Source organism: Streptopelia decaocto, assembly GCF_964273445.1.
Source record: "Streptopelia decaocto genome assembly, chromosome: 5".
Classification (NCBI taxonomy): Eukaryota; Metazoa; Chordata; class Aves; order Columbiformes; family Columbidae; genus Streptopelia; species Streptopelia decaocto.
The window spans coordinates 63,906,424-63,926,528 of NC_138659.1; the positions used below are offsets into that span (position 1 = coordinate 63,906,424).

The 20,105-nt window shown below is 40.9% G+C and overlaps 1 protein-coding gene across 27 annotated transcripts in view; it reads right to left on the reverse strand.

Annotated features, from left to right (window-relative positions):
• The window catches only part of ABLIM1 (actin binding LIM protein 1), a gene marked incomplete at its 5' end in the record, with an annotated part of 210,397 nt that overhangs the window by 29,356 nt on the left and 160,936 nt on the right, over positions 1–20,105 (reverse strand). For 18 of the 27 annotated variants that reach the window (XM_082052516.1, XM_082052514.1, XM_082052511.1 and 15 more), the window contains 5 exons: positions 4,409–4,564; positions 7,246–7,323; positions 11,509–11,556; positions 13,951–14,013; positions 16,453–16,511. In XM_082052516.1, the coding sequence (XP_081908642.1) occupies positions 4,409–4,564; positions 7,246–7,323; positions 11,509–11,556; positions 13,951–14,013; positions 16,453–16,511 (404 nt within the window). The remainder of the gene's footprint in view (positions 1–4,408; positions 4,565–7,245; positions 7,324–11,508; positions 11,557–13,950; positions 14,014–16,452; positions 16,512–20,105) is intronic. The other 9 variants (XM_082052509.1, XM_082052500.1, XM_082052499.1 and 6 more) reach the window with 2 other exon arrangements.

Below are 20,105 nucleotides of genomic sequence, written 5' to 3' on the forward strand. Positions count from 1 at the left end.
CATCGTGGTAATTAAAACATAGCTGTAAAGATCAAAATCAGAAAGGGTTATTAATTTAATAACCATGCCTATTATGAAGAAAACTTTAAAGTGGAAATCAAAAGTAAATAAACTTAACTCAGAGCTTTGTATGGCATCAGAAATACAGAATAACTTCCAGGAAGAAGCATGTCTTTCCTCCAACACACGTACTCTGGCAAAAATGTGCTTTCCCCCCAAGGCCTTCCATTTCATACCCATGCAAAGGAGTACGGAGCTGTCATCAACGGCTCTTTGATACGATCTCCTTTAAGCCTCTGTGCTGTTCCACGGTTATGTAAGGAGGACAGACAGGAATTACAAGCGTGTAGATTGAAAGAACTGTGCAAAGGCCAGTAGGCAGAAATATGCAGAATATTATGAAAAGTATTAAGAGGATAGGGAAACTGAGGCAAGAAATACCTTTAGAAATGAAGCATAAGATCAGGCATACGCTGATGGATGGTATGAACAAGAATAAAGGCTATGTTTAATTACCAGCTACGTGGCCTTTAATCACAAGGCAATTTGAAGCTGGAAAATCAGGATTTAATTATTTTCTTCAGGCACTAAACTTCAATATTATTTAATTGCCATAATAAACTGGGCAAGAGATTATGCTTTTAAATAAGACCACAATTACTGCAGAATGATACAGCTATTAAGATAATGTCTCAGAAGCAAACCTGCTGATTCTGGTCTAACTGTGACAATAATGTACAACAGCAGCAGTGTAAAACACAGGCAGGATTTCTGGTCATAAACATCCAGCTATACATTCGGCACTGAGAGATCATTAACTCTCATGGAGCTGGTGACACTGCTGGTGTCCAAACAAAGGAGTAACATTTTTTATTTGGGTACAGAACATCTCCTTTCCAGCAAGGTCCCATAAAGCTTTTTAAAGACTGCTTTCACTACTTTCCATCAAAGCCCTGAAAGTCCTTTACATTCTTGTTTTCCTAATCCTTATAACTGCCAAGCTCTATACAGCAAAGCACCGTTTCATTAGAGATCTAACAGCAGCAGTCATAAAAACTTTGCTCTACGTGAAACATATCGCACACAGCGCTTTGCAGCATCATTCTCCACAAAAACAATCTAAAACTTCCAATATGAATGAAAAAAAGCGCATGTTGTGATGTGCATTCCCATGTTTTTCTATTAGTAATTTATGTATCACTGTAAATAAGCAAATTTCCATAATGTGCTGCGGTTGTCTAGCTGCTCAGGTAATGACAGCTGTCAAAGGTTGTCAGAAGAATCTAAGACTGGGAAGGCATCCCAAAAAGTAATATGCAGAATCCATGACCAACCTGTCATGTACTTTTATTCCTTCACTATCTGACATCATCGTGTTACTTTTGGGAGGTGAAACCACACTCTGCAGCCAGCTTGCTGTTCTACCACGCACAGGTGAACCGCCGCAGCTCAGACTCCGAGTCTGCCAAGGAATGCTTGGTTCTTTGGGGTTTATTGAGGTATTTTAAATCTGGGCTATCACATAAGCCTACACTAGTCAGTTTGAGATGCACTGCATAGCTGACTGAAAAGAAACAGCTCAGTTCCAGAATAGTATGTCAGTAGAAATAGAGAGTGATGACTTCAGAAGAAATACAGAGAAATGACTTCTACTCACTACAACAGGCTGAATGCTCTATCAGTTTGAGATCTACGAGGCTGCTTTAATACCTATAGTTGTACAGGTAATTTTGTGTTCTGGGAAATTTCTGCAAACTTTTACAGGTGTCATTTCACAACACAAGTTCCAGCATCTTGCACCGACCTCACTTTAACTGTCTTTTTATTGAAGTAGCTGGTAGGGTGCCTGCTCCATTTTGAAGCACATCTATCACATTAGAAAAAACACTTTTCTCATTTTAGGACAGCTTGTTTACTAAAAGCTGTTACAAACATTCAATTCTTTCAACAGACAGAATATAGAAACAAAGGACATGCAGGTAAAATGCCTGCTTCTCTCAATATTTATGCAGCAAAAGGCAGAGCTGAGAAAAGACCATTTCAGTGTTAATAAGGTTGCTGCTGGCAGGGCAGAAGTTACAGGACACGAAGAACCTGATGGTTTATGGAAACGCGATAACTACATTAAATGTCAATCTCAGTAGCAGAAAATTTATTTACAGATCTTATTTTGTATCTTTTCATCTCTTTTACATTAGAAACTAAACCATCCCTTCATGAGATCCCTTTCTCCTCCCCACTAACTGCTGGTGGGTCTGTAACTCGGATGCCTGGAGCCACTAGATGGTGCTCTGAGAAAACGTTTTTCCTCACAGACTTCCAGAAAAAAAACGAGATTACGAGCGAGAAACTTCTCAACGGATTTCCTTTCCATTGCAATAAAGAAGAAAGTCTCATGCTGCGTTTTCTCACTTTCTATGACTAAAATACATCGTTTTCTTGTAGCTCGCTCCCTGTAATTAAGGTTTGTCTCCACTACTAGGTTAGCTTTGGTGGCTCTTGCAAATCTCCCTTGTACACCCAGAAATCTTTCTTAGCTGAGTTTGGCCTTTTTTTCTCTTTTAAATCATGGTGAAGGGCATTTCTAGCATACAAACTCCACATCCCCATTTATTTAACACCACCACATACACACACTTTGCAAAGGGAATGCAGGTTAAATCATGCAAACCCCTGCCATGACTTAACGTCACCTTTGCTTTTTAAATATGACAGTGACTGATGCATGATGTACCAATACTGAGGTGTCACTCGATTTCCACAACATAGAGATCACCCTGATAGTCTTGTGTTCTCATTAGGGCAAGGGAAGGGAAACAGGTACAAAGAGGTGAGGTAACTTGCCCAAGGTGACAGAAATCAGCAGTAGCATTGGGTGGAAACCCCAGATCCTCTGAAAAGAAGATGGGAGCGCTTCTGTTTCCAGAACAAATTTCTGTAGTCACCAGAAATTAAGTGGATTTAATTCTGGTGAACTTATGGGGTAAGAAAACCCCCAAAGGCTTTTGCTTATCCCCAGAACAAGCATTGATGGCGGACAGCTTCCACCATTCCACTTTGTCAGTGAGAAGCTTCCCTTTAAGGATTAACAAATAGTTCACCTTCTCTGAGATAAGTTCCTCCTCTGTTAACAACAAGAGACTTTGTAGAGGGTTTCATGGAATGGGTCAGGCCTGTTGGAGCTGGTCAGAGGTCACCAACACATCTCACAGTGGTTTTGAACTAGACGTCAGCTAGATTCACCAGCAACAAAAATTTGGATTCACTACCAACATAAATTTGAAGGGGGAAATTCTGTAATATTTTGAAGTTTTAATCTCTTATCTTACTCATTACTCCGGAACAGTCTCCTGAATTCCGACTCGTTACAATTTAAAATACCAACCCTATAAAACATTAAAGAACAAAGTAGAAAAACTGAGGCAGGTCTGATCTGTTGCTAAGAGAGCAGATCATTAGTCACTGGGCATCTTCAGAGCACTGGTGCCTGAATGACTTACTGTCCTTCCTTCTTCCTCAGTTCATCTTCATACTCAATTCAGTTACAGCCAGTAAAGTCACTGAGATTGCAAGGAAGCAAATTCATTTCCATGTCCATCTGAATTTGCATTCTGCAAGTCTGATTCACAATCAGATGGCATTACATGACAAAATCTGCTTCACGATCTGCACTGGAACCATGTAAATAGTAATTGCAGCTATGGAAGTTCACTTGATGAACTGGGGGACCCTACAACCTGAAAGATATCTTTAAATACAAATTTAAGAGAATGCATTAGATATTTTTTTTTTCTGTCGTTGCAGGATACAAGAATCCTTACTAAATGTCAGCAGCTTAAAATGTGAGGCAGCTATTTCTATAACACAACCTGATTTCCCAGGTGGCAGAGCACTTCATCCTGACCCAGTTCAGATTTTATCCAGGATGTCTAGCAAAGTGCTCCAGAAATCTATTTCCCCTCAATATACATGAAGAAAAGCATTCTGTTGCTCTTAACCCTTTCAGTGCTGTAGAACATCATGGTATTCCCCATATTCTGTTGTGAATAGGGTTGCTGTACAGCATGCCAGGTTGGCTTTTGCCTCATGTTCTGGGCTTTGCTGTACCCAAAGCCCAGGATATCATGAGTTATGAGGACGCACACACAGCCATCCTGCAAGCCTCCCCCACCACTCCTCTGCCGGCGTTAATGTCGGTGTTTAACAGCGTGTTTAATTGTGCAGTTTCGCACACGAGGCACCGTCGTGATTGTTCCCGTTAAACCCAGATCAAACAGACAAAAAGCACTTTGAACAGCAGCAGCAGCAATAGCAAGGAGTGTCAATTAGAAACTTTCAAAAGAGGACAGAAGCGAAGCAGGCTCTGAATAAAGCACACAGCAGCATGAGTTGCTCGTGGGTTCATTACCTCTCCAAGACTCTGTCTCTCCTGTCTGTCCTCGTAGGCGGAAGTGTAGAATGGCTCATAAGTAATTAGGTCTGGACGTTCAATGTCATAAATGGCCTTGACTTTGGGAATGGCTGCTAAATCCTTGTAATCAAGGATTTCATTGTCTACTTTTGCCTGAAGGTCAAAGACAGAAGATAAATTAACTTACACAAATGCACTGGTAATTTCTGTTTTACACAATTTATGATTTTTTGTGTATTTGTTGTCACACTGTTGCTACAGATAACTCTTTTTGGCACTCTACATGTGAAGAGATTGCTTCTTGTTCTTCTCCAGTTGGCCTCCTAAAAAAGCACACAGTGTTTTCTCAGTTTAGGAAAGAAAGAACGTGGCATATATAGATCTAATACAAAAGTTTCTCAACCCCAGTAGTGAGCTGGAAACTTCAGCTCTGCAAAGGACTCGTGGCCTCAGGCAAGTATTTTCACCTTTCTGCTCCTGTTTTCCCATATGTAAAATGTACAATAACATTGATTTAGTTTGCAGATTACAGAGGTTGAGAGGATTCCATGCAGAAGAGCACAGACAGAAAGGCAACTTAAAACTGTGGACACAAGAGGAAATACAACTTATTACAAGGAAATAAAAGGCAAGCAGGACCATTTGTCAGGACTGGGTATCAAAACTCCCAAGCTTCTGACTAAGGCACATGTTGCTTACTAACTGCATGCTACATAGTACTAACGTTGACTAGTTTTCCACCAAAACTGCAAGGAACTCTTAACTAGTTAAAAAATGGAAGTAGGAAATCCATTCCAAAGGCAGCTGAACCCATGAGAAGGAGCCAGAAAGGGGCCTTACATATAGTTTAGATAGGCAATAGATTTTGTTACTTAGAAGATGACTTATTTTAAAAAAAAACAATACCTTCTTACAAAAATACACTTGATGATGAAAACTAAAGGGCATTTTCAAACTGGTTTTCAAATCTTCCACAAGACATTTTATTTATTCATAGTAGGCCGCACAAGGAAATGAGGCTCATCTGTTTCTACTCACGTTTAGTTCCATTATTCCTGAGTACTAGCACGCAGTATTTTCAGATTTAAGTGCATTTGCTTTCACAAGCTCTCCTAACTACCTCTGGTCTCGGTGGTTCTTAAGCAATGCCAAAAATTAGAAACAATACAAAACAGTTTTTGATAGAGAAGAAAGGTTTGAAATAGTTCACTTTCTAAAAATAGCCTCAAATCTGTTTATAGTTTTGACTTACTACACATAACAAAATACCTTAAGCCAATTGAACCCTTAAAATATGTAGATACATTAATGTATGTTACTTCTGTAATATTTTTACCACAGTCTGTTAATGAGCTGTGAATATGCCTGGATATTCTTAATCCAATATAAATTACCATAGGTATTTTTGTAGACCTCCAGTCTAGGCCACCACGTTGCCCTACAGACTGTGATATTAGGCAGCAGTTAAGTTTTATAAGCTACAGTTCACAAAGTCCATATTACCAGTAGAATGGCAATTCTGCAGGACACGCTCTGTGTTTTGCTACCTGTGGTGTGAACACTTTTAATACATCAGCTAATTTTCCTTGTTGTTGTTGAAATGTTGAAGAACTAGTATTAAACTCAGCAGATGAAATTTGTGATTTGGGTAATTTTTCTGCATTATTATACATGTACCTGATAAATTTCTGTGGATTACCCTGCACTTATGATTTCAAGGTTATCAGTAAAATCATAATGAACTTTCTCTCACTATCTTGTCTTCCTGGGATTTTCTTTCTTAGCTGGTACCTTCCAATTCTGCCCTTGATTTTGTGCATGTCATCCAAGAGCACGTCTCATATGATGGCAAATGTTATATGGTCTTTCAAGGAACAGGACTTTTGAATGGAAAGGAGTTTTTGGAGGTATAAGCTATACGTATGTAAATACAGCAACTTTGCGAAGGCTGAGCTGTTCTGTTATTCACCCAAGTACATTTGAGTTAATATTCTTGCTCCTTAGAATCAGATTGGGACAGCCACAAAAGATGACTTTTCTCACCCTATGGACTTCTCTGCCTAGGAAAAAAAAGGTACTGACATTTCCAACATTGAAATGCCTGGATAATAAAAGAGGAGAAAAACATTATTCCTTCGAAAAATTTGGGCTGATCTTCTGCTGATGTATTTCCACTTTTAATTTCTAAGATCTTATGAGCTCAAAAGGCATCAATAATGAGGCCAGGAGGTGAAAAGAGATCCTCTAAAATAATGAAAGAGGAGGCTCGATTACTGAAGGAATCATATTAAACTCTACATCTCAGGTAGTCACAAAGAAAACAGTCTGTCAATAACTTTGCATTTTCGGCACTGTCAGTTTAGTAATAGAAGGATGCTTAATATTGGTTTTGTTCTCAAATAAAAACCACCTTACGGTCCACAGCCAAAACATCTGACTTCTGAAATGGAAGGTGTTGAATGACCCAGGCTGACCATCCTCCCCGTGTCCTCCAAGTGCAGACAGCAAATCTCTCCAGAACTGCACATCGAGGTGCACAGATCTCCCCACATAACCCCTATGGCAAATGGCCTCTCCGCCTTCTGTATCTCTTCACATCACCAAGTGACTTCAAGAGATTTACTGTTACCTTTCTAAGCGAAATGTGACCTAGAAAAGGCCTATCCTGTTCTTGAAATTCTGTAATTATAAAAACTACATCTGTTATGGTGAGAATTTTAACAATTTAACCACTAGAATGAAGGCATTAGCACCAGTATAAAAGTGATTTATTTCAGTATGGAGTACGTCACGTGCAAGGGATCAGCAGTTTATTTGCCAGAAGAAATACTTACATAGATAGTGTGGCCTGGAGAGCCTGGTATACTGGAACCTGGTCTGGAATAGATGCTTTCTGATGATGTTCTTGTAGGCTGAAAAACAAAAAGTAACTTTTCAGAGCAACCTGAAGCCATTAACATCAGTAATTTTGGTTTTAAGTGAAGAAATCTGCATATATCTTGAAATTAAGTGAATTCAGGAAAAAACATCAACACAAATGCAAGCATTCTGGCAAATTTCACAAACTTGTGAGGCAGGTGGGCTTTTTTTAAATTTTTATTTTGTTTTGGTAGGGGAAGGAGTGCTGTGAGAGTGCAAGGAGGTTTGCTAAACCATACGGTGTAAAAGACTGACAACAAGAATGAACAAAACCAAACAACACCTGCCAGAGACACTGCAAGGAGCCATACAAAGTACAATCCAGGATAGTCCTGCTGGTCATTCTATCAAAACGTTAGTTCACAAACAGCTAGAGGTATCAGCAGTTCAGCAGACAAACTGTTGAGAGGCGCAGAGCACACACGTTATCACTTTCCAGATGTTCAACCACTGGATTTCCATTATGAATAGAGAACTGAATTCAGCCCCTCTACGTAGAAGGACCAGAATTACTCGGCTTGGGGCTGTTCCTACATCTGCAGCACAATCTAGATGCAACATGAACGCCAAACTGAAATGTCATGATTCCCCACACTGCAAAAGTCCTGAAGTTTAAGGACAACGCTCTGCAAACTGAAATCCATTAAACAGTCACAGCCCTACAGAGCGAGCGCTGTTAAACATTTAGCTGATTTTCTAGCATTTCATCAGGACTAAACAGACACTGATACCCTGAGGGAGGTTTTGTGAGAGCAGACATAATGACTTATCACTGAGATGTGGGGATCCAGAAAACCTGATGCATTTGAAAAAATATCTGTTTGATCAAAAGTCACCCAGGCTACTGTGGCAATTACCCCTAAGCTTGGCACACAGCAGACACACAAAGGTAGTCAACGATACCCACTGGCAACTGAGAAATTATGAACAATTTTTGTTCCCTAATTGACTCCAGCAAGCAAAATCCCATCACAATGCGATGGATCAGCAGTTGACTCCAATGACACCAGTGCAGTGGGACAGCTCAAAGTCACTGAAAATTAAATCTTGGTAAATAGTCCTTACCTCATCAGCTTCTGACATTGAACTAAGGGACTTTCAGGCACTCACTGAAGAGAAACAAGGCTTGACAGCCTGGCTTGCTGATTTTTCTTAGGAAATATCTGGAGTGAACACAAGAAGGCTACTGGACCTTTCTTATCTCTCAGCACACATTTCCCAAAAGGATCCTTCAACCAACTTCAGAGTCTTTCTACCTTTTATTTCATAGCCAGGAAAGCTATTGGAACCATCCGTACAAAAAATGCTGAAGAGTAGTTGTGGATCATACAAGCAGGCTTCCTCTGACTTCATCTGTACAAATGAGATCACCACATTCGGGGAAGGCCAGAGGGACAAAAGACTTTGAACATGTTCCACCAAAAAATGTGAAGATTCAGATCAAACAGAGAGCAGATGTGGCCATGGACTGACAGAGTCACAGATCCTCCACAGAGCATGTCTGAGAACACTTTCTCAGCTGGACCCTCATGTGCTTCTTTCCTTTTCTCTCTGTAGCTGCAAATTCCTACATTCCAAAAGGGAACAGAAATTTCTCAGCTGCCCTTAACCTCCTCCCATGATACAATCAAAGCAAAAAACCCAACAACAATCACTTGTTTCATGGAAATGTTACAAGAATTAATCTGGAAAAATCTGGCTGTTGTTGAGAAACACTTTATTGCCCCTTCCACTCTGCCATTTTATACCACTGTCTGTTTGAGTGGAGACACATGTAATATGTTGCTGCAGTTGCTATGGAAAACAATTGTTTTCATTACAACATAGGGAACAGTATCAAGCATTTGAGGTACTGTTAGGGGTGTCTCTGTTACCTCTGGCTTTTGGCAGACAATACTTAAAGAGTTTTGTCTGCTCAATTCTCCCTGCTGTAGGAAAACAAGTGTTAGAGGCCGTTACGGCTTCTTCCCACCTGGCTGGCCCCCTCGGCTGCTCTTCACTCTGGATCTTTTATAACCACTGCAGAAAACAAGAAATTCTCAGCCCACAATCCATCTCCTTAGTCTCATGTCTTAGTCTCGCTGCTAAAAACCTTTTCAGCAAAGGAAAGTTTACTAGTATTTATCACTTCAGTGAATTTATTAAATAGACACCTTGAGAAGATACAGTTTTAGCCACATCCTGCTAACAACTTCCTTAGGTGCTCTTAACCCTGAAGCACAGGAGCTGTTCGACTGACAAGTTGTAGCACCTGCTCATAATTTCCTCACTGAGTTTTTGCTCCATTTTCCTCATTATCATCCCATTAACACAGCCATGAGCCAGATCCAACACCCTTTAAAACCAGTTTTCTATTTTCGGTAATTCTTCTTGCATACATCAGTTTTACCCGGCTCCACATTCCCTGGGCCTCCCCATCCCGCCAGGCCTGCCTGAGCACACACCGCTCCCCTCCTCAGGAGCTCCATCCAAGCAGGCCTGCAACTCTGTGGCTCCTCTTTTCGCTCCCCGTCCTATATTTTGTTTAAGTTGATAACATACCCCTGAAGTCAGTGCATTAAAAAGAGCATTTGTACATCTACTCTCACCCTTCCTGCCTCACTTTGCCCTGTTTCTTGTTTTGAATTACACAGGCTGTTCCCATGGCAGATGGCTATTTCCTACTCTGCTGCTCCCATATGGTCTGGAATCGGTCACAGCTTTGCACTTTCCCCTAAAAACAATTGCATTGCACTTAAAAACATTTGTGCTGCTTGCGCCTTAACAAATCTATGCTAAAGATTCCCTGATACAAGCTTTTCCTCTGGCATCCTTTTAGTTGCTATGGTTGGCTCCTCTCCTAACAGATCAATAATAAACAGCTCCTGACTGAAAATCTGTGATGGGGCACAGCTTTTATTAGATTACACATTACACCTTCATTAGCATCCCTGATGCTGTTGTGACTTCATATCTCAAACAGGAGGCAAGAAACACACTGCGGTTACATCAATAGAGAACTTGACCTCCAATGGGGTGTAAATTCACTTTAGAGGACAGCTGATCAGAGCACAGGTGAAACAGGAATAGCAGCTATCTCTGATTTAACCTTTAACCTTCAGTGGAGATTTCATGTAGGCATTTCTTGCACACATTATTGGAAGAGATGGGTAAAGAAATTAGAGGAAACCCCCTTTAATATGAATGCGTTAATTCAGAGGTATTTCCTTCCATCACGATAGTCCTGTCACACTTCTTCTACACTACCACTGACAAAACAAGTAAAGCTACTTTGCTCCTTCTACAAACAGATTGGGAACACTCTTTATATGGTTGTTCTTGAAGAATTCAAATGGAGCTTTTCACAAAGCCACTTTTGTGCAGAGAAACTTAAAGCAAATTTCTGTGAAGAACTACAACTAATCTTTTCTTGTGGTGCATGGCCTTTCTCCACATTTTCTGACAGTAGAAGAGTCTTTTATTTTGTTTGTTTCCTCTTCCACACAGATGGATGTAACAGTGGTAAATATATCAATATGGGATGTCTGTACCAGATACAGGAAGTCTATGAAGCATATGAAAAAAAAAAAAAAAAAATCAATAGAAATTCAGTCACTAGAAAATCATGCATGTCATTAAAGGAGCCAAAGGAAAGAATCAGATCACAAAGCATCTAAAGTATAACCTGCAAGACTTCTCAGTATTTCCCACTTTATCACAGACTTCGTATTTTCATGTTTTTGTTCTTCATTCCATGCATTTGTCTTCAATACAAAAGTTCTTTACCAACTTCATTTGCAGACTGGCAGAGATAACACTGTCATGCTCATCCTGTCAGGTTCACTGCGAATTTCAGTGCTCAGTTATCATATCACCCATGCATATGCCCCACATTGATTCACTTGTTATTTTAATATTGACTGCAAAGCTTACGATGTTCATCTGCATTTACCTCAGTTTGTCATGTCATCATGCATGGCACATCATCTAAATAAACAACTTCTAAAAAACAAAACAAAACAAAACTGGAGCCATTCACATCATTCCGATGCTGCTACAATGTGGTGGCTCCAGCTTTCTCAAGTACAGATGTTCAGAATCATGCTCTATGAAAACTTACAAGTGCAGGCACCAAGAACATCTGGCCAAATGGATGCACTGTTGTTTAACAAAGGCATCGTCAGCATGGTTTACAGTACCTGCCTTAGTTTTTTGATAGAGTTCATTATGCAAGGCGGTGATAGTAGCTGCAGAAGAATGAATATGTTTTCACTTAATAACATTTAACATTATAGCTTAAGCAAATTCTCCAAACCTCAGAAGCTATTTTAAGTGAAGTATGTTTATAAGTAAACTAATAGACAATTAGTATGCAATTTATTCTACTAGGCAGACACAATTTTGCAATAGCAAAGGATTTGGCTTTCTCAGCCCAACACTTGCTACTCCGAGTACCTGCTTCATCAGCAACATGGTTTTACAGATATTCATGACTTGGAACCAGGGTTGATTAAACACTAGCTTCCTATGGATTTCAGTAATTCACAATGGCCGTGTACTAGACCAACAAAGCACCTCAGTGTTAAGCTGTACCCTCTCCTTACTGGAGTGTTTCCTTCAAATGCATGCACTTATTATTTCAGTCTAAAAAAAAAATCTATGTTATGTATGCATCAAGGCAAAACTAGTGAACAGGTTTAGTTCAAACTCACACAGACACATATTAATAGGTTACAACTAATTTTTCTTTCTAGACACAAAGGTCAGAGAAAATAATTAATTTCCAGCACATAATAATTGAAGGCACGTTGCTACCAAGCTTTGACAAGATTACTCATGTGAACATATCCTTCGCCAAGAGTCAGTGAAAAGCAGAAGAAAATAAAGTGGAAAGTCTAGAACATACTGAATTCAACACCAAACTTCTCAGAGAATTCACAGGATTTCACCCTACAATTTTCAATGTATAAGTTTAATTGAGATTCAAGCCTTTGGCCCATATTTGTAGCAAGAGCAATGCCAGTATCTTTGTGGCTACTCTGAAGAACACCTGAAGCCAAAATCTGCCTTGAAATACACTTCATATAATAAGCATATAAATCTAAAGAGAATTTAATACTGACCAAATTTACACAAGAGGAATATTCATCTGACCCTAAGCTTATTTGTATCCTACACAGTCTACAACACAAGAAAAAGAACATACCTCTATTTTGACGGGGCTGCTCCTAATTGGCCTTGCGTATTTTTCTAATACATTGGACAGGATTTGTTTTTTTAATCCGAAAGCTCCTGGATTTCAGCACTGTAAACTCAGACCAGCACATGCTAAGCTGAATGAAAAAAAACCCACTACACTGGCCTAAAAGATGGGTGAAACGGTCCCTCAGTTTGCTGTTCTCAGACTCCAACGCTCGATTCCACAAAGCCTAGGACTGCAGACACATTGCCCTCCTCAGGAGCACTGATAACACAACTTTATAGCTGTGTTTTCCTGATATGTATTTCTGTAGCTAACAAGAGAGTGGTTAATGAGTTGCAACACCCTACATTAACTGCTGACAATCCTGTGCTGGAAAACTGGCACGGGGCTTGCATTTACCCCACTGGATCACAGCAATGGATTCAACCACGGAACACCAACCTGCAGACCGCATCCGACACCAATACCCTGCCCCGGCTCACAATACGACGTCTACTTTGCAATTAGAGACGTGAAGGCAGCACGAGCAGACACAATGGAAATCCAGTGGCACGGACTTGATCAGCCCATCTGCCAAGCACCAGTCTGTACCAGGTGGGTCCCAGTACATCCTTGGTTCTCAGGTGAAGGCTCCCTCAGGTGTGCCCGCATGCGGTGCAGCCACACGGCTCCCCCAGCAAACACAACTAATAAATTAGCTCTGCCCTGAAGGAGAAGAAGTGGAGGTGGGTGGTGTTTGTAGGTGCAAAGCAAGCTCAAGGAAGTCTGAAGGGAGAAAGATGGCCCAGAGTCAAGAGGACAGGGAGGACCTCCCAACTCCAACATGGATGTGCCTCAGATTAGAGTGAGGCAAATACTCCTGGGCATGGAACATGTTCAAACCCAGAACTCTGTATGTATTTTCTCAACTAAAGTATTCATATGTAGCTGGTCAATACATGTAAAGAAGAACCTGATTTAACTGATAACTTTTTTTTTTTTCTAAAAAGCATGAGCCATTGTTCACGAAAAGCTATTTATTTTCAACTGTCATTTTAAAGTCAGATGTTTTTCACCATTTTCATTTGCTTCGTATTTGCAGTCTGTTTTTTATAGAAGAAAAACTTTCTGTAATACTGGAAGAACAATACTACAGCCCCATAAAACTCACCTGATTCTAAATAATAATAATAATAATAATAATAATAATAATAATAATAATAATAATAATAATAATAATAATAATAATAATTTCATTAAACAAAATAAAAATAAATGTGAGCATTAACAAACAACACTGCACCACATGATGCAAAATACAGCGTCAGTGCCCAGGGTGGTAAGTGATAACAGGAAAGCTGTGTGGCAGTAGTAGTAGCAAGCGCAGCAAGTGACAAGAATGAAGAATCTTCTCAGTAAAGAAGGCCATTATCAACACTATGAAAACACAACAGCAAACCTCTGCAGAGCGTGGCCTGCGCAGAACCAGACTCTTTGGATAAAAGAATTCAGATGAGGAATGCTGTCATGAAACACAAAAGGGAAAAAAAAAAAAAGAGTGAAAAGGAAAGCAGTTTCTCCAGCCCAGTGGTTAAGCTTTTTTTAAATCAAGTTACTAATACCTTCTTGCTAGATAATAATCTCTGCGTTATAATATCTATGCTACTTATTAATCCCTGTAGAATGATGAACCACCAGACAGTTGTAAAAAGTCCTAAGCAATGTATATTTTTTAACATACATATGGTTGCTTTATTTTCTGCTTGTTTTGGCTTTGTAATCCTCCACGAATATCCAGTGGGAGGAAGATCTAAAGCAACCGGTGTTTTTATGAACTCCCTTCTCAGATCCTGACCAGCTAGACTGCTGATTAGTTTATTCCACAATTCAGTTACTGAAGGAAAACAGAACTTGCTGAAAACGTCTAAAGTGACTTCAATGATAAAAGTGCTTTTTGTTTTGTTTTGCTCTATAGGGAAAGAAAACCCAGCAGAGCAGAGGACATCTCACTGGTTTTTTGCAGAACCATGAGAAAATCCAGGCCTGTCCCTGCAAGGGGCTCTATTTGTCAACTCACAAACCAGATCAGGTCTAAACGTATGCCATAAAAAAAAATGGAAGTCAAAACACAGTTTGTAATTTACTGATGACATATTCAAACAGTACATAGTTCCTAGTTTCTTGGGTTTGGTACCTACCTGTTCGATGCTGCCTTCATTTGAGTCAGAAGAAAGAAACATGTCAAAGCCATCGAAGTGAACTCAAACTGATTTTAAAATGTGTCTGACTTTACAATGGAGTGTATAGAGACTACCTGTGTTGTCCAGTTGAAGTTCAAAATTCTCCATCTCTCCAGCTAGTTTTAGTACAGCACATTTGTCAACGCCTTTTAAAGACATACTAAACCTCTGCATAGAAGCTCTCATTCAGGAGTAGGGCGACCTTGGATAGCTGTGCCATAGCATTTCTCGGATGTTCAATTAACATGCATTCATTAGCTTCACTTCATTTTCCTGCAAGAACTCACTTAGGCAAAGCCTTGCAAGTGGATGAATTAATTTACTTTACTCAGTTTAATTAAAATTAGGTGAGGGGGAAGAAGACTGACATGCTTGATTGTGTGATGGAAGAAAAGGAAAATGCTGGAAGACGACTTTGGCCATTTCCACAGGGAATGGAAAGCCAGGTCAGCTGGAGAAGGTTGATAAGGGCCGCAATGCAGTCAGGAGTGCTTTGATAAGACTCCTGGTTCCAAGTGAAAGGGAGGTATTTGTACCCCAACCATTCACTACAAAGCACAAGCATTCTGACATTTAGGCAGGGCCAAAACACTGTCCTACACTCAAAAATCCAGTCCAGCACAGTTTTGCATTTTCTTATGGAAAGTCAGGATAGAACAATGTGGCAAATGCTGGATGGTACCTACAGTGATGTTTGGCTGTGCTAGATCCCATCCCCATCTAGGGCCAATTATACTTCTGTATTATCGGTACAGCCCACACTAACATGAACTGTGCTCAAAAAGAATTTATCTGGACATCACCTATGATCGTAGTAAATTCTCTGCTGGGGATGTTTTACAGACCACTGCACCTGCACAAATTCTAGAGGACGTGGCTTCCTGTACAATGAGCCACACAGAGAACACAACCCACATGATATGCTATGTATCTCCATGCCAGTACCTCTTAGTTTCCTTGTCAAAAGACATTTTATTCATATACAGTCTCTAATATTCATATCAAGAAAAAATATCAAAGTTCAAAGACCAGCTGAGACATCAAAAAGAGTAAATTGTCCAGAAGATGAATGGGTGAATATGGGCTTAAAATTGCCTGGTGCATGCAAAAAGGCAGGCTCCAGCATCTAGCAGCGCAGCATTATTCCCATCAAGGACCTGACCCAGAAAATTTGTCTGGATACGCTGAAGTGACTCCAAGGGTAAGTACGGCTCTTCTTGGCATTCAAAATAGGATCACTTAAGCTGGGGTTTATTTGGATGGCAAAGGATGAAGTTTCCATATTGTCTAGCTGTTGTAAATAACCATGCACAACAGGGGATAACCATAGAGCAATCATACAGATGTGCAAAAATACTAAAATATACTGTAGCATTTGCCCTGTTCAAATTTTCTCCTTAGGAGTCTCACAGTAATTGAGACATGAAATGAAGTGAGTCTCTCTCTCAATAACTGAGATACGAAATGAAGTGTTTTAGTGGCTTCACCATGTCTGTGTGTCAATAAGTAATACTATCTTTAAGGCACTGCACGGAGACAGGTACGTGAAGGTGGTTAAGCCTAAAAACCAGAGCAATACCTCTAAAGTGCCTCCACTGTTTATTCTGCCAGGGTAGTGACAGCTAGGCAGAAAAAACATGGGAGAGGTCACTCTTTTAAATACAACATTCAGTTACTCTGGGGGCAAAATATTTCGTGTGTCTGACACGAATTCAGCTTACCCGTAGCTTCTCTTCAGTCTTAGTGGATTGCTTACAGTCGGGATGCCAAACAGTGGAACCTGAGGGAGGTAAAAAAACATCTTTATTCAGAGCAAAGCAGATAACTTCCAGTCATGACAGGTCAGTTATTAAAGAGAATCCCTTCATTGCATCAGACGGTGAATCTGTATGACCTATGCAAGTAATTCACATTCAATTCTAGCTCATGGGAAATACAAGTGAAACAAGAAAATATTCAAATCCTTGGCCTATCTACAGCAGTCTCTTGCTGAGGCTGTCAAATCACTTTGCACACATTCTTAATTAAAACTCAAATAATCTCAAGCAGCACATCAGCAAGCACCAGCTGGAGGAATTGAAAGACAGAGGGTTTCTCTGAGCAGGACAAAGGGTAAGAGAAAAATAACTGGGCCATAGTTACCTGATCCGTTCTGCCCTTACACCCTACATATAAAAAGGAAGTTCTGATTATAAATGCATTAATACTTGGAAAGTCCTCTGACTTCCTTGAGCAATACGTGTCATGTTCAGTTACTGTAAACTACTATTTTGATCACCTCTCCCTGCAATTCTGCAAAATGGAACAGGAAAAGCAAAACTAGAAAACTCATGATGCAGCAAAGCCAGGGCTGTGTCTCACCCACTGCACTAAGCTAGAGAGGCCGGTATGATGCCGGTGCTACAAAGCAGCACATAAAAGAGCCTCTCTGTAGACCATGGTGTTCCATACTTGCCATTGGCACACACGTCATTTCTACCCCTTGCTCTGCACCGGCATTTCCATGTGGCATATTCCAGCTACACATCCTGCTAAGGCGGCAAGGTCTTTGCTGTTTGTGTCCCTAAACATGGGCTTCTTTCTTATGCGGTAAAACAAGGAAATATCCAGTTGTCCCCAAGGGTTGAGCGGTGTCAGGGTCAATGAGCACTTCCACCCCATTCCAGCTCTCCCTCGGAGCAGAGTGTCAACTGTGGTCACTGCTGGGAAGCTGCTGGCAGGTATCAGCCAGTGGGAAACGGAGCAGAAGCTAATGCCGAATTTTAACACTGACTGCAGCTTCGGTCAAATTCAGACTTCATTCCAGTCACCACAGAGCTTTGTCTGTCTGCAGGGGGGAACGTCACCTCTTCACTTTGTCCACAAAGAAACCAAACAGAGCAAAGTCCAGGTCTCCTGCTGGTGACTGTTAGCTCAAGTGTAGTCAGAGGAAACCACACCCTCAGAGCCCAGGAGGGGTACAGGCCAGGCCCACCCCCGGAAATTTTGTTCTAACGAGCCCTTACATGGCTCGGTACAGAAGTACAGACCAGCAGGAATGGTTTCACTTCCCAGCAGCACACCGTATAATCATCATCAGGAGACTGGAGAGAACGCTGTGACTTTGGGTCACGGGTCCCAGACATTTGGCTTTGAGTCTAAGCCGAGGAAGAAGAAACTGTGCGTTTGGCAGGGAGAGACGATCAGACACCAGGGAGAAACGTACCGCCAGCCTTCTCCATCAACAAACAGCACCCTCAGAGCCAGGACCCCGCAGGGCCCACGATATCAGGAGAGAAGGACGCCCCATGCATTGGCTTAGGAGGGCAGACAGATCCAGGCACTCAGGAGGAAGGGAACTCATGTTTATTATAAGGCTGATAAACTCAGAAGGTTTAGGTTCAGTTCTCCAACTCAGCTGTGAGCTTCCTGTGTGACCCCGAGAAAAGTGATCTCTGTTCCTCTGTACCTCCATTTATTTTCTATTAAACCATCGCCACGAAAGAAAAAGTTTTCAGGCAGTATTTGGTACAAACTGGCACAACCTTAAAGACACCCCAGAAGAATGCTGGAACTGTTGAAAGTGAAAAAGAAACATAAGGGAGTCCGGATGTCGTTTTCATGGTGAAACTGAGCTAAGGATTCTGAGTTTGTTGTTTGGTTGGTTGGGTTTTTTTTCACAAAATAAGAGGTTTGAAATATGTGAAATTAAAAAACTCAAATCACATAGAGCAGGCTGAAGAAGTAAAATGCACATTTTCTTCACTATCTTGAACTCTGAGACACCTACAACGTGTCGATTTTATTCATCCAAATATGTCAATGTGTTTTGAAATGTTTAGAACAGTGTAAATTCTCAAGCTGCATCGCCGCTCTATTTCCCACCGGAAACGGTTCAGCAAATTGTGGTTATTCCCATTCTTAACATATGTTTGTTTGCTCACTTGGCAGACACCAAGCAACATGTTCATTGATTCAGCTTTTTACTTTGCATGTACCATTGTTTCAACACACAGCTCTCTGAAAAACAGTAACTCGGGCTATTATCTACACATTGAATAAGGATGAAAGCCTGTGTGAGAATCACATAAAGCATCCTTCTAAATGCTAATCAACAGCCTAGCTCAGCCAGAGTCTTCTGAGGTGCTCCATACAGTAATATATTACTAGAAAGTCAATGGGAAAAGAGAAAGTTTTTGACGCTGCTTCATTTTCATTTTCCTGTGTTGGAGCAGGGTAAAGCCAGAGGGCTTCTGCTAGCATTACTCAAACCATCCTTAACATAGAAAGCCCCAAAATTGACAGCTTGTTCTTCCATGTTTTCCTTTTGCAGGTTTCCCATACCAGTAGCTACCATAAACCTGTCGGGCTCCTCTATTATACAAAGCAGTCCCAGCACAGTGCTTTCATGTCCTGTGGAGAGGACAATTAGAAGTGAGAAGGAAGCTGCCTATTTTCATATCTTTTATCAATAATGTGATTTTGATTCTAGCTTCAGTGCTGTAGTGTTGTATTTTTATTTCTGCGCCCTAGAGTAAACCCATTTGGATGGAGTGAGGATATACACTTCAGCTGAGAGCTTTGCACAGGAAGGGCTTTTAGGTCCCTTACACTTAAAGCATGCTGAATTCAGCAGGGAAAGCTTTGGCAGGACAGTCTGGAGCACACTCAGCAATAACATTATTTAGTCAGAAAACAGCTTGTGGACAATAAAGCAATGCAACTTGGGCTGCTCCTTCTCTGAGCCAGGGTGAGCATGAAGAACACTAGTTCAGAAGGGGAAATACAGCCAGGAAGAGAATGATGGCAGATCAAGGAGCCAGGTTCCTCTCCGCTCTTACCTGAACTTGGCCAGGACAAAATCTAGCTTTGTTTAAGTAGAAGCAATGGTTTCTGTCTTATTTGGATCTGCAGAAGTCTCCACCACAGCCTGCCCCATCGACATGAACTCCAGCCCTCTGCCAGACTGGTACAAACAGCATCAGTTGCAAGCAGCTGTTATTAATAACAGCAACGGATGAACTGATGTTCACCTTGAACTTTGCCTGTACTTTATCACACTACAATGTGAGGAAAATAAAGATTACCAGTTGTCAGATGCTGTAACTGCTGCTTTCAGATTAGTCTTTCCAGTTTGCCACCCCAAAGCAGCACTCCCTGCCCAGCCCTCCCTCAGCCTCTCTTGCTCCCGCACTGCAGAGTTCTGTGCAGAGCTGGAATAAGACGACTCAGGTATAAGGTCAGTGAGATATGACAGAGACTGACTAGTAGGGAGGTCAAACTACAAAATAACACAGGTCTGCTTCAAAGGAATTCCTTAAGGATAGCATCTTATTTTGGAATTTCTCCAGAAGGAATCTCTCCTCAGGATTTCAAGAGATGGCTGCAACCACAC